Genomic DNA, 14678 nt, shown 5'->3' with positions numbered 1-14678 from the left:
GGCGCAGGCGCCCGCGGCCTCTCCTGCCCCGCTGACAGCGGCTCATGTTTCAAAAGCTCATTTGTAGGCGGACACCTGGAAAGCCGGCGGAGAGCTGATAACGTACATATATCTCGGTGGCATCGTTTTGAGTCGATGAGCAGTATTTTGTACATGGCAACGGCCACAAAGGTGACAAAAGCCAATTAAATGCAGTTTTTCGCCGGCTGGAGCGAACGTCCGCTGCAATATGCATGTGGAAGCTCCTCGCCTGCCTTATCCCCATCAGCTCTAGCCCATCTGCTGCATTAAACAGCCGCGAGCAGTGGCCTGAGGAATCATTTCTGTGCTAGCAATGAAACCTTAAATATCCTTGACGGTGCAGGTTTTGGGGGCACTGCGCCGGCCGGTGCGGGCAGAGGTGTGCTCGGCGCGGTGGGAACCTGCCGGCAAGCGCCGGGGCCGCCCTGTGCCCGCGAGAGCCCCTTTCCAGCCCGCCTCGGCCCCTGCTTTTAGGGCGCTTCTGGATGGCTATTTTTGGAAAGAGGGTCGTTCATCTGGAGAAGCGTTTGCATGAGGGTTTTAAGGTGTTGGGCAGTAAATGCCAGCAACCTTTAATTCCTTTAAAAAAGGGCGTCCGCATTTGTAAGCACTGGGCTGTGTGTAGCCTCATCAGCACATATTTTTCCATTTGCATTTATTAAGCATCTAGATGAACTGAAACTAGTAATAAATAGGTGCATATAGTTATGTGGTGTGAAGACCTAATTCTGGAGGCTTTTTTCAGCCAAAGCTGCTGTGAAATTGCTTAAAATCCCACCAGAATAAGGCATTTGGATTGCTAGTTAAGTGAGGCTTAAAATCTGCTTTAATGGAGAAGTTTAACTCATTGTGTTGCACCCAGCAATATGGCTTTATTTTCACCAGGGCTCGGTTTCATGTCACTGAAAACGGAGGGTTTCAGCTGTTTTTTCTTCCCCAGGCGGTGGGTGGCCTGACCCCATAATCCATCTGCTGGTTTTTTTTCAACTCGGGCATAACTTTGATCGGAGCTGTCCATGAATCCCTCAAAAACTGGAAGCAAAGCTGTACCCGATCGCTTTTATCTTTCTGAGTTGCGGTGGTGTCGCTGAGCTCTTTGGACACATCGGAGGGATCTGGGGTGGCTTGCTCTCCTTTCTTACCTGGAAAGGTTATTTCCCTCTGTTCTTTCCCAAAGTGCCCTGCTTTGGTATGGTTTCATGCTGCCACCGTCCCGACAAACCTTTCTCATGCTCTCCCCCCACCACCCTTTTTTCCCCCCAAACAGGGAATTACTTTTGCTCTGCCCATACGCTTGAGCAGGCGCTGCAGGATTTGTCCCCGTTGCACCGTGACCGCTCCGAGCGCTGTGCCCAGCTGGGCTCACCAGCTCTCATTCGTTTGCTTCCTCTGAGGCGTCATCGTTTAAAATAGCACCGAGCAGGTTTATTTCTGCTCTTTTCCTTTTATTTTCGCAGCCAGAATTTTTGAAGAACTGTGTTGGGTTGTACGATGAGCCGCGGCTGTGCACACCAAAAGAGATAGAACCGCATGCAAGTCCGGCGTCGCGTGCTGGCTCTGCTGCCCACGGGCAGGAAGAAATCGCGTGGCGGAGAAGTTTTTTGCGTTGCGGGAATCGCTACGGCCAGGCTGGCAGGCAGCGTGGCGGCGGCGGCACCCGCTCCGGGGGCCGGCCAAGCGGGTGGCTGTGTGCACACGGATGTGCGGGTGAGCTACAGGTCCCCTGGAGAAGAGGGGAAGCTCCGTGAGGATGGGCAAGCTGGGGATGCTCCCAGCCTGTTTCCCATCACCCCTGTGCTGGGCTTGGCCCCTGGCTCCAAAGACGCTCTACGGGGACGTGAAGGTGGGAAAGCCGACGGCTTCCTGCATTTATTGCAAAGCCACATTCAAGTGAAAAAAGAGACAGTAATTTTTTTGCAAGGAAGCGAGGGTTCTCGCCCCGGTTGTGACCGTGCAGCTGTGCCACGCGCAGTCCAACGCAGGGCAGCCTGCGCCCTGGCGGTTCTAGACCTGTCCTAGCACGTCGTGTTGAATGAAATACCCGACACGCTGGCATTATGATTTATACATAACTCTGCCCGAGCGCCGCTCTGCCGTGCAAGGAATCGTGCACAGATGCCGTTTTGAAACACGGCGACAGGCTGAAAATTGGCAACCAGCTGGGGAGAGTGAAAACCCCTCGTCGTGCCTAATTCTCCTCCTCGCCTCCAGAACGTGCGGGAGACGCGAAGAGCTCCCTCGGCGAATATTTCCAGCTACTTTGTGCCTTTTAGCAGCTGCGGTTATCAGCTGGGTCCGCTCTGCTGCCCGGCGCCGCCGCGGGGTTTCGCCTCCTGCCCGCTCGCTGCGGGCTCTTGCGCGCCTGCAAAACGCGCTGGGGATAATCGCTGCCTGGGACGGCTTTGTCTGGGCAGACGGATGCAGCTGGTGCCTCGGGTCTTGTCTGCTCTGTCCTGCCTCCGTCTGCCGGCAGGGCCGAGCCGCGGCCGCGGTGTACGGAGGCGCCGGGGTGGCGTCGGGAACGTGCCACTTCTCGGCCACGCTGCACGTTTTTTCAGAGAAAAGCTCGTGTTCCTCAGAAACCTGGGGGAGGAGAGGGGACAGCTGAATAATTCATGCCACAAATAATAATACGTGCCACCGTAAACTGGAAATCAATCATTTAAATTTCGCCTTTATTTTCTGATGAAAGAATTTTTGGTTGGGGTAGTAATTATGACTGATTTTGCCTCGTTAATTGGCTGCTTCTGTGGGAGCGCAGAGAAGGCATAAACCAAGTTTAAATACCGCTTGGCCGACGTGACTTTGTCACAGCAGCCAGCCAGTCTCCTGGTGGCGCTGGGATCGCCGCGGACAGCTTGTACGTGTGTCTTCAGGCCGCCCCGCGAGCGCGCCGCCGCGGCTTGGTAATAATTCATGGCAACGTGATGCTTGAGAGGCTGCTGCGCGTTTGCTCCGCTCGCGCGGCGATCTGTTGCTGCTCACCTGAGCCTCTTCGTTTGCACATTAAAAGGATGAGGACTCCTGCGCATTTGTCTCCTGCCCGGCCTGGAAACCTCTGCTTGCGCCTGAGAGTTGCCTCCCGCCCGCGTGAACTGAATCGACGCCAAACTCTGAAGAGCAGCGAGCTTTTGCAGTGAACTGGCGCTTGCTTTATTTTCGTTAAGTATCGTGGTGCCCATGGATGGTGCCATAAACATTTAATCAGGCTACGTGAGTGTGTTATACAGACACGCAGGGGCAGCAGTCGGACGGGAAACTAGAGCCAGGTGTGTAGCTGCTGGGATGCTCATGCGTGGCATCCGCTGAATTTTGTCTGCTCTTTCCTTCATCACCTTCCTCCTGCCGGTACTGCTCTCCTTCGGGATCGTGCACCGCTGCTGGCGGTTAGTAATGGTCTTTATAAAATGACCCCATCGATCGCTACTGTGCGGCTTTACCCTCTGCCTCCACTGTGTGTCAGAGAAAATAAAAGGCCTTTCTAGCTCAGGCATGGAAAATCTTATTCTAAAAAAAAAATATATATATATATATATATATATATATAGGCTATTATGAGGAAAAACTAGCAGAAGGAGGATCACGTTGGTTCTGGGGTACTGGGCATCCGGGTTGTCTATCGCTGCCCTTTGGCTGATCCTGGAGGAACCTCCCTGCCCTTGCAAGGGGGCAGGATTCAGCGCCAGGGAGTCGCAGGTGGCGGCCGGTCCCCGAAAGCGCCCGGGTCCCGCGGGTGTCCCGGTCTGCGTGCGCGGGCGGCGGTGTGCAGAGAGGATGCTACGCGCTAACAGAGCAGCGCGGGGACGTTTCCGTCTCCTCCAAAGGAGGACGTGGGCTTTGCGGAGCCGCCTCCTCTCCGCGTGGGGCCTCCCTTGAAATACCGACGGGCCAATTAACACGGGTCTGGAAACGAAGCCTTTCTTCTCCTTGCCTTTGTGGGCATTAGCACGTTTTTACTCCTGCCCTTGCTCATTTTTTTCATCATAGAAGGGGGTTTCTCGCCTCTTTCTGAAATCTGGCGATCCCACTAATCTTGACCCTGCCTGCTCGGTCGTGTTTTTGTCTTTGGCACGAGGAGGAAGGCAAGCTCCCGGCCTCGGGAGCCGGGCACGGATAACCTTCAGGATGCTGGCAGTCTGGTTGCGAGGAACAGCACACGGCTATGCCGCAGCTCGATTTCACGTCTAAAATATGAGCTATTTGCTTTGGATAGTAACGTGCATGGTTTATCCAGTAGTAAAAGCAGCCCAGCACGTGGTGATGCAGCTGTCGCCGGCGAACCTCAAACGCGTAAAATGCGCTGTGAAGCCTGCGCGTCCCCGGAGAGGGTAACTGCGTGGGCAGCTCGCGCTGGCAAAATGCTGGAGCCTCCTTTCTTGGGCTTTCGGCTCCGAAATGGGAATAATCCCTGCTCCCTTTGCGTGGGAAGAGCGTCAGGGAAAGACGGTGACGAGAGCAGAAGAGGAGCAAGGGGATCGTTCTGATGGATTTGCATTCCCGGAAGGCTCGGCCGCTCCGGGCGCCAGCGTCGCCCTCCTTGCAGCCCGAGGGCGGCTTCCTCTTCAGCACCGTTTCTCTCTTTTTACGTCTCTCTGTGTTTTCCCCTGCTCCGTGCGTTCACGTGTCCGGGAGCGGGTGTGCATCTCCCCGGCGTTCAGCTGCCGGCCTCCTTGGGTATCCCCACGTGCCCCGTGTTGCACGGCCAAAGGGGTGACGGCCTGAACGAACGGAGGGAGAACGGATGCGTGAAAAGGGGCGGAAATGCCAGGGCGAGGTGGGAGAAGCAGAAGCGTCTTCAGCCTCCCCAAGGATGGAAGGACGGAGAGCGCGCTGGCTGCCGCCGGAGGAGGTGGGCACCTGCTGCCGTGGCCTGGCCTGGCCTGGCCGGGAAGACGCTGTTAACGAGGAGCGAAGCTGCTGACGAGCGCCGCTGTCACGGTGTCAGGGATGGCTGAGCAAGGCGGCCGCCCGAGCAAGCCTAGTCCTCGCATTTCAAATGCAAAGTGAGATCCGTTGCCTTCTGACTTAATTAAAGGAAAAAAAGGAGTATTTCAAAAACTACTTTAACTTCCTGCTTGCTAGTCTTGTCATGGTGAATACCTGGAGGAATGAAAATCACAGAAATCCGATAACTTCTACAATTTATTGTGCAGTAATGGCAAAAAAAGATGTTATCTAGAGGGAATTGGAATTCAGTCTTGGGGAAAAAAATTAAGAGTTTGAGTAGCGGAGCAGGGACACACTTAAACTCTCATAAAAATGCAAAACTCATTACAGCAAGATATATTTTCCACTAGGACCTTACAGTCCTTCAAAGAAAAGGATGAATAATGGATGAAACGTTGGCATCTGTAGTAACTTCCTAAAGGATGCGTGTTCATTTACTCACCCATGAGAAGCAGCTTCCCAAATCCTCCGGGAAGAGATGAATGTTGCTCACAGCTCCGTAAGCGTTTCTGCCAGTTCGAGGGTCCTGGTGGGAGATGCTCGGTCCCAGCCTCCCTGGTCGCTCTGGTGGAACGTGGGCCACTGGATCTGAAGCACGAAGGTACCTGCCATCGTCACGGTGCTCTGCCTGGCGGAAGAGAAAATGTCGGGAAGCCGTTTATTAGCCCGACCCTGCTTGCTTCGTTTAATCAAAGACTTGGGAGACACCTCTTCCTGCCCCTCCGCGTTGGTGGTCCCTCTCAAGCTGGCAACGCTTCACGTCGGTGGAGCCCGGTGAGTTCAGAGAAAGCCTCCGGGACGTCTGGGGGTTGTTTTCCTTATTCCTGAAATTCTGGAGACTTTATTACAAGCTGATTTGGAGAGAAAAGTGAATTTGAACTGTACTTATGTCTAGTGGGAATTGTTTTTTTCTTTTTGCATTTCAGTAGGTTATTGCTCTCTGTCTACACCCTCTGTTCGTTTTCTCGCTCTTTATATGCAAGAATTACGTAATACCTGGGATTAATTTACTTTACCTGCCTCTGAATTTATAAAGGCTCCGTGAGAGATGCTGGTTGTTCGTTAGTCTGAATTCCTAGGGAATCGGAAGGGGGCTTTTGTTGCTGGTTTTCTCTGCGAACAGGCCTGCTGAGGGACACGAGCGGCTTCCCGTGGTGGCAACCGAGCTCATTCCAAGCTTGGAAACTAAGCTGCGCCAGGCGGGAGCTCGGTGAGCCCCGCGACGCGGCCCGGCCACGGCGGCTGCTCCCTAAGGATGCAGGAGGGGCATCGGGAATAAGGAGGCAGGCGGAGGTGCGGGGTGCAAGGGCCAGGGCTGGAAAGCGGCTGAACTTCGCTGCCGCTTGCTTGCAGCCCGGGAAGGAGCGGAGCAAAGGGACCTTGCCGAGGCGTCAGCCAGGGATCCCTGCCTTGCCGCGCAAGCTGCCGTGAATAGGATTAAAAACAACAGTCTGCTTAATCTCACCCGCTTCTTTCAGCTTGCCAAGCTCTTACGGGCTCGTGTGATGGATGATAAGGGAAAGATTTGATGGGAAATAGTAAGCTGCTCCACTTTCAAGCTGATCCTTTGAACTTAAAGCTTGCACGGCGTTTGCATCGTGTACGTGTTCGCAGACAAATGGGTTGTGGCCCCTCTGGGGCCCTGCTGATCCGAAATATGGAAATTGTTTTTTGCTGCACGAGCCAGCTCGTCCCAGCGAGTCCTCTGGCTCGTTTCGCCTCCGAGGCAGGGCTGGGCCGAGCGCTTTAACGCAAAATAGATAACTTGAGAGAGTGAGAGCAAAGGGACAGCGTTCAAAGCAGATGGTTCGAATCTCCTCGTGTCCCGGGTTCTGCATAGCTTGGGGTTTCTCTCGCCTTTGATCGAACGTCAGGCACGCACCGAGCCACTGGCGCGCGTCTGAGCAGCGCGTCTGGTCTGCCTGGAGCCTTCCCCCTTCCTCCCTCAAACTAAAACTTTATTGCTGCTTTAAAAAAGGAGAGATTTACTGCAGGGAGATTTTCCTTTTGAAAACAAAAGGAAGGCTTTAGCCCAGTGCTATTATGAAGTTATTTTTATATTTTGCACGTTGTCCTGGTCCAGGCCTGTTGCGGCACAGCTGATGCCACCCCCAGCTTCCCCGGCTCCCGCATCCCTCGCGCCCTGTTCCCGTTTTCCCGCAGGGGAAGCGGAGCGCTACCGGAGGAGTTTGCACCGCTCTGTTTGGCGGGTCTGCCCGGCGTGGGTTCAGATTCGGGCCTGAGCGCCGCAGCAGGGTTTTGCTTTCCCTTGCTGGCGGCAGGGGAGCAGACAGCGGGGAGCCCTTCGCCGTCCCCTGGCAGCACCGGCAGCAGCCTGCGGCGCTAGGAAGCGACCCTGCTTTGGATCCTCGCTCCCCTGCACTGATGTGCAGGGTGTAGAATATGGGGAGACCTGCGGATATAGTGGTTTTTACCCTGGCCACCGTGATCAGCTGGATGCCGTGAGACACGCTGTAGCTGCCGGGTGTTGATAACCGGGGTCCCTGTAGTGACCCTGCGGCATAGTTACACCTTGCAGTTGAGGTTTTGAGGCTTTTTTTTTTTTTTTTTTTTTTTTTTTGGAGAACAAGCAAAGATGAAAATATATTTTTGGAAAAAGCAATACAAACCGAGAGGTTTGTAGCTGGTCCTTCAGGTAGCGTAGATTAGTTTATGATCCCTAGGTAATGCCTTTTCAGGATAAAACATGTTGAATTGTAAAGCCAAGGAAGCCCGAGAGAGGCAAAATCCCCTTTTTTAGGTTAAATAGAAACATTTTCTTGATAGTGGCTGAGATTGGTCATATTTTTCTTTGTGTTCTGCGACTCTGCTGAGAGGTGCCAGGTTCGCACGGCAGCCTGGAGCCATCGCAGCCCCTTAATGAAGGCCTGTGGCCCCGTGCAAGCTTGCTGTCTAACGAGGCGTCCTGAGCCGTGCACCCTCGGGCTCTCCAGCTCCAGCGCCTGCTTGCGAGAGGGACTGACACGTGCTTCAGCCTCCGGTCCTCTAAAAGACCCTGTCTGGCATGGAAAGTTTTCCTGTGGGACGTGTAGGTCTTCCTTCCATCCTCTCTTACGTACCCCAAACTTGGGCCGTGCCCTCCGAGGAGCAGCGAACCAGTGACCCGGGGTGGAAGGATCGACCACGCGGCTCCTGGTGCCAGAAGCAGGATGGAAGGAAAATAACAGCTACGGCAAAATCATCTCATTGGAGAATCCGCCAGAATCTGCCCGGCTTCCTTGGGCCAAACGAGAAGAAGGGAATATCTCTCAGACGGTTCTCTACCAACTTTTTCAGGACTTGTCCTTTTTTTTCTTTCTGGTGAGTGACCGTCGGGAGTCGGTGCCCGCAGCCCGCCGTCCAGCTCGGCCCTCTGCCTGGGAACGGGCCGGTTCTCGCACGCCGGGGGCTTGGTGGAGGTGGTGTCCATAAGGCATCAGGGGCTTGATCTGGTCTGCCCAAATCCAGAGTCCTTTCTAACCCACAGGAGCGTTGCACTCCCGCACGCTCGTGCATTTAAGTGCACGCTCGTGCGTCGAGCTGCTTTAGTGCTGCTGCAGGAGCCGCTGCCGGGGCCCTGGTAGAGCCCAGCCGCCTTCCTCCTTGTCTGAGCTGTGCACGGCAGCACCGTCGATCTCCTAGAGCCGAGGAGGTCCGATATACTGGCAGTGCTTTCACCTGATAGCGCTGTCCGTGAGTCCGGGTCTGTAATTCTGAGCTGGCCCCTGCAGCTCTCAGGGGGCCGAAGCACGGGCTCGCTCGCCCTTTCCGCCGGGATCGGGCTGGCTGGGTTGTCCCCTCCTCCGGAGACGGGCTGCACGCGGGGTAAGAGCACTCCCGGCCTTTCCCCAGGCTCTGTTTTCTCAGAACTGGATATTTTCCGAGTTCAGCACTCCTGTGTCAGGGCTGGATTGAAATTGCAGGATGTGTTGGAAAATTACCGCTGGGAGACAGGTACAGAAATAATTGCAGCGAGCTTGTTTCTTCAGGAAATGGGCTAGCTAGGGCGGTCGAATGGACGGTGTTCAAAGCCTGATTGTGCCAAGAACTGAAAGCTGCACCGGGCTGTTTATTTTTCAAGCCGACGCCCGAGTCCTCAATGCAGTAATGAGACAAGCTCTCCCATATCCATCTTCAGTGGCCTAGTATCCCAGACATCCATTTGCAGGGCCTTCCGCGCGTCCTGGCTGTAAGTGGGTGACGCAGAAACAGGAACCTTTCTCTTTTCGTGTCCTTTCCAACCTGGGGCGTAGTCGCTTGGGCTCTTTCTGATTGGAGTATGTGCGGGACACCGGGGAGAGGGGCTGCAAGGACAGCTGAGCTTGCTGCGAGCTTTGAGCGTGGAGAAACGGGCAGCGAGCTCTGTCGGTTTGTTTTCCGCGTAAATCTTTGTGCATTTGCAAACTGCAGCAGTTCTAAGGTTTGACGTTCTCTTTGAAAGAGGCTAAACCTGTATTTTTAAAGTGGTGAAGTTACCGTGTGAACTTGGCAGGCCTTTCAAAATGAAATATTTGAAATAAATCGCTGCAGTGAGCTGAGCGGCTCATATAATATCTATTATATATAATTAGAGACTTCCCAAATGACCTGGATCCCCTGTGTGAAGTCGGGAGCTGAAGGAGCCTGTGGCTGCTGCCCGACGCTGCTCTGTCCTTCTCCTCTCGCCGGTGGTGAGCACCTGAACCCTACTGCAGCTTCCGCAGCGGCTGCCTCTCCTGCTCCAAATAAGCAGTTTCCTACGCACCATCTGTTGATTTTTAATTTCCCATAATTTGTTTCCATGTATGTGCAATTTGTACCTTCAGTAATTGTGCTACTGAGTTTCTTATTCCCTGAGACTACTTTGCAGCTGGGAAAATGGTTGTGATTTCTCCCCTCTGTCTGGACTCTTTTTGTTTTTTACACAAATTAGCACTTGAAAAAAAAAAAAATTTCTTTTGGCAAGAGCAATGCCAGACCCGCTTGTGCAGCGCTTCATGACGTCCTCACAGCCGTGCTAAACGCGGCCATTAAGGGTCTTTAAAAAGATCCACTTCACCTCCCAAAGTTTGCTTAACTGCCTGCCCTGCTGGGTGAAGGCGAAGCAGAGACGTCCAGAGCCCTTCACCATCTGCAGGTGCAAACCACTGGCGAGCAGCAGCCATCCGTCATCGCTGTTCGTGCCTCGGCTGCTCGCGTACCTTCCCGGCGGGTATTGCTGCGGCGCCGCGCACAAGCGTGCAATCCGCCCTCGGGGCTGCGGTGTGCCCCGTGTGTCTCGGGTTGCAGCGGCTGCTTTATTAGATTGAATTATCACCCAGTCCTGCTATTTTAGGGACAATTAGCAGTTTCCTATCCCCGTAACCTGGTATTTAGGGTAGATTCCTGATTTGGTTTTCTCTGCCTCCATGCTAAAGCTTGGCACGAAACGCAGATCCGAGCTCTGCGGAGTTGTGGAGAGTGTTTCAACTTCTACATGCTCAGCTTCGAACATAGGATGCAAATGCCATAATAATAGGAGTCGGTGCTGCTTTTTATAGTGTGTTTCCAAGGCAACTGGAAATGCAGAAGACCACAAACACACACGAGGTTCTGTTCTTCGGAGACCTTATCCTTGCATGTACAGACGCACGCTTTCCGTGACATTTTCAACCTGTTTGAATGCTCGTCTGAATAGTCCCCCCGTCCCCTTGTGCGGCTGCCAGAACGGTCTGCGTGGGTAATTTGCCTCCTTTGAAGGCTGTAAAACCCACTCCAGCATGGAGCTGCACAAACAAGTTTGCTTTTGTTCTTTAAATGTTTTTCCCCCCGCCCTTGCTCGGGGGGGGGGGGGGGGAGCGATACCAGAAAAACTCCTGCAAAAACAGAAAGTGGATTTTGAACAAAAGAAGAAGTAGTGGTGCTTTGACGCTTTCGCAATACAAGATATTTTCTAGAAGGGAAAAAAGGAGCCGTTCAGGCAATGGGAGGGTGCGAGGAGTTTGAGAAGGAGACCAGAGAGGTGGGACGGGAGCTGGGCAGCGTGGGGCGACGTCCTTGAGGAGCCCCTGGGAGGAAGCAGCGGCACATTGCAGGTCTCCTGCGCCTGGTGCAAAGCCGGAGGGGCTCCACCTGATTTTCGTGGGGGGATTTATGTGATAAACTGTAATCTAAAAGAACCTACAAGGTGGACGTTTTTCTTCCCGCTGTTCCTGTGTTGTCTGTGCCCAGCACGACATTAGGATGGATCGGGGAAGATCAAGTTTGGTTCCCGCAGACTCGCTGTCGCTGCAGGAGAGGGCTGATGCCGCGGCAGAGCATAAGGAAATTTGCCTTTGTCAATGATGTGATTTTGTCTGTGATAATTTTCCGTGGAGCCGGTCTCGATGGGTCACGGAGGCTGGGTTTCCTTCTGGTTTTCAGACCTTTGTAAGGATATTGTGCCAGTAATAGGGTAGAGGAGATCAGAAATTCGGGAGGTGGGATTGCCGGGGATCTGGTGGTGGCTTAGCTCGGCTCCTGGAGAGTTGAATGGGAGATGAATTAGCTGGTGTTTGGCGCTTCTGCAGGTCTCCCCTGTGGCGTTGGTTAGCGATACGCTTTGAAAAGGCGACTTTCTGCAGAGAGATTTGCTGAGCCTGAATCTTTATTAATAGAGTTCGGTGTTTCGCACTGCTACATCTCTTATTAAAATAGCATTTAAGCTCTTGGAAACTGTGATCTTTCCCCTCCAGTGTACTCTATAATAAATATAGAAACCTCTTGTCTGTACGTTAGCTTCCTAAGAAACTACCGCACTAGTCTGGATTCTTAGTGGAGAGCACTCGGAAGTGCTCTCGACGGTGCGGCAATGCCTTGCATTACACGTGTGCGTTTTTATAAAAGAGGGCAAATCTGCTGTGTGCACAGAGCGCTTCCCACTGCAATGCTGCTGTTTCCCATTTCTGTGGGCAGAAACACACCTTGCTGTGGTGTGCGAGCACCTCATCGCTAAAACGGAGTAATTCTAGGGGTTTCCGAAGAGCTAAGACTAGAATTAGAAGGACAACAACTCCATCCAGAGCCTTGCTTTCATATTCGTGCCAGTCCTTGCCCCCCTTGAGCACAGAAAAGGGGACAGGGTCAGACTGTCGAGCTGCAGGGCTGTTGCAGGATTTGAACTTAATGTTTTTCTCCCTCCCGTTTCAGAGGGTCTGGCAGTTGGAGTTGGATTTGGGGCTATTGGAAAATCGGCATCGGCAACGTTTCAGAGCGCCAGGTAAGCTCCAAGGATGTTTCTGCTCTGTGCGCTTGACGTTCTGCGCGTGCTTTCCTCTCCTGGAGGTCATGTCCCCGTACGACGTTACCACCGCGACAACGCGGCTGGAGATGCAGCCTGCATTGACTGAAGGTTGTCTGGAAGGTGCGAGGGTAGACAGAAAGAGCAGAAGAAATTCTTATCGCTGTTGAATTTTTCTGTTGGTTGTGCTTGTTGGACGTGGAAAGTTAAAGTTTCCGTCACTGCTGCCCAGTTTCTGAGGTTGTTCTGCGTTTCTGCATCAGATGGATGGAGCCGAGGTGCCCGGTGGGAGCGGGACAACGTGTGCCAGCCTCTTGGTGCTGCTGTGGGTGGTTTGGGGTCCAAGCGGGTGCGTGGCCACGGTCCGTGCAAGCCGCGCTTGCCGGCTGGCTCTGCTGCAGCAAGTCCTGCTGCCTGCGGCCCGGCGGAACGGGCACCACTTCGTTTCATCTGGGGCGCAAGCGAGACGGTCTCCAGAGTCCGTCTGCCTCCGAAACCTTCGACGGTCAGCCCCCAAGAGCCGTCCTCCTTTCCCTGGAGTCCGACCTGCTGCCGGAGAGGTTTCCCCCGCGGTGCCGCGGGGGTTTACGGTGGTGCTGAGCTGCCTCTGCGCTGGTGGCCTCCTCCGTGGGCCGCTCGCTCCGTGGGTGGCTTGTTGCCGAGGGTTTGGTCTGCATCCCACCGGTTTTCCTTCTCCTCTTCCCCGGCCCCCGTTAAACCCCCCTGCCGATGCTGCGTCTTAGCTGAGCTCTGGGAGCTGCTGCTCTGCAGGGAGCTGCACCAGTGCAGGGGGAGGAAAAAATCCAAGGAATGGCTAAAAGCCAGAGACGAGCTGACACACAAATCGGCTTGGGCTAGCGTGAAATTTTAGCCCAGGCAAGTCCCTTTGCTCGGGGCCGGTAGCAAGCGGTTAAAGGCAATGGAGAGCAAGACAAGCAGCGGGCAGAGGCTCGCAGGGAGCTTCCCACCGCGTCCCTGCAGCACCGGGAAGCGTCACGTGCCTGTTCTGTGCTGAGCCGGGAGCAGTCCCCGGAGCGAGCCGGGCGGATTTTGGGTGGCTGGTGGAAGCTATGCCGGTGGGGAAAAGGCCTGTTAGCTCTGATGGCTGCTCCTTTCCCTCTTCATGGGCTTTCCCGTAGACACCCGTTGTCTAGTCAACTGGGGAGAAATGTGGTTCTGCTGCAGATCAAATCCCTTCCTCCCCCCTGGAGGATTACAAGGCAAATGCGAGTCTCTCCAGGCTAAATAACGCAGTGAGGCAGGGCAGCCATCGGCGGAGCCGGCGAATCCTCTGCCCCCTGCTCGAGGAGCTCGGTGCTATCAGTTCCTCTTTTGCAAATTTTTGTCCACAGCCCAACCTGCAGAATTGCTTTAGTAATATTTAGAGAGAGCAAATTGCACGAGCTGCTGGAAGAAGCCTCTTTAATTGGTGGCAATAAAGACTCGCAGGCTTGCGGGCGTCTCTGCGAATCTGCTCGCGGGGCTCGGCAGCGCTCCAGCCTCCAGCCGTGGCTCTTGCCCGCGCTTGGTTTTTGCAGCACCGACGTGCTTGCGTGCTACCACGCAAAGCATTCTGCGCTTCTCTCCGGGACAGATGTGAGTGCGGGGTGTTAGCTCAGCTCTTCCTAATTGCTGGTGACTCTGTGCTTTGGAGGCGTTTTCGCACCGAGCAGCAGCGAAAGCTGCGCTTTCCCTATGCATAAAAGCTGGAAAAATCCTGCTGCTTCCCCCAGCCCAGCCTCCCCCAGCTCGAGCCGAAACTTCTCAGCTGATCGGGGCGGCTGCTAAAGAAGTGGGAGAAAAGGAGAAACCCGAATCTGCTGCGGCTCGGGGGTGTCCAGGCTGCTGCACTCGCCTGCGCATCGCCTGCGCGTCGCTTCGATGCCGTCGCAAGGACGGCAGGGCCCTGGGCTCTTATTAGGTGTCCTCGGTGCTGGGCTGGGGCGGGCCACTAATTGCACTAATGAGGTGGCAGCTCAAGCCGTGTTTCACAGGGTGCCTGCTCTCTCTCTGGCCAGGCTAGCGTGAAAGCAGGGGCTCAAAGAGGACGGGAATTACCGCCCTCGGCAGCTCCTCCTGACGGGCTTGCGGGTGACCGGCCCCGCTTCCCGCCGGGGAAGTGCTCCTGGCATCCGTCCTCTTTGGAGACGAGGGGCAGGAAGGTGCGCCCGGGATGCTCGACGTGCTGTTAGCAAATCCGTTTATTTTTGTATTTGAATTGTATACCCGAGACTTACTGAGCCTTCGTTTACTCGACCCCCATCGCTATTTATATAGTTTGGGAATGCACAGTGAAATACGCTTCCCAGCCCTTATGGATCAGCGATAAAAGTGCAGTTGTGCATTAACTGCCTTGTTATTGCTGAACGATCTGAGGGGCCCCAGGACGTTTTTTGGCGTTGCCTGCAGCCCTCCGAGCTAACAGGGTGCAAGCTGTGTTTGCAAGGACCCTGCAGCGGGCACCAGGGAAGCC

At 54.4% G+C, this 14678-nt stretch overlaps 1 protein-coding gene across 2 annotated transcripts in view; it reads left to right on the top strand.

The window, feature by feature from the left end:
- SLC39A11 (solute carrier family 39 member 11) overlaps positions 1-14678 on the top strand; it is a 127500-nt gene that overhangs the window by 84194 nt on the left and 28628 nt on the right. For both annotated transcript variants that reach the window (XM_067308429.1, XM_067308428.1), the window contains exon 7: positions 12115-12184. In XM_067308429.1, the coding sequence (XP_067164530.1) occupies positions 12115-12184 (70 nt within the window). The remainder of the gene's footprint in view (positions 1-12114; positions 12185-14678) is intronic.

This window comes from Apteryx mantelli, chromosome 19, assembly GCF_036417845.1.
Source record: "Apteryx mantelli isolate bAptMan1 chromosome 19, bAptMan1.hap1, whole genome shotgun sequence".
Classification (NCBI taxonomy): Eukaryota; Metazoa; Chordata; class Aves; order Apterygiformes; family Apterygidae; genus Apteryx; species Apteryx mantelli.
This window is presented reverse-complemented; position numbering and strand designations above follow the sequence as displayed.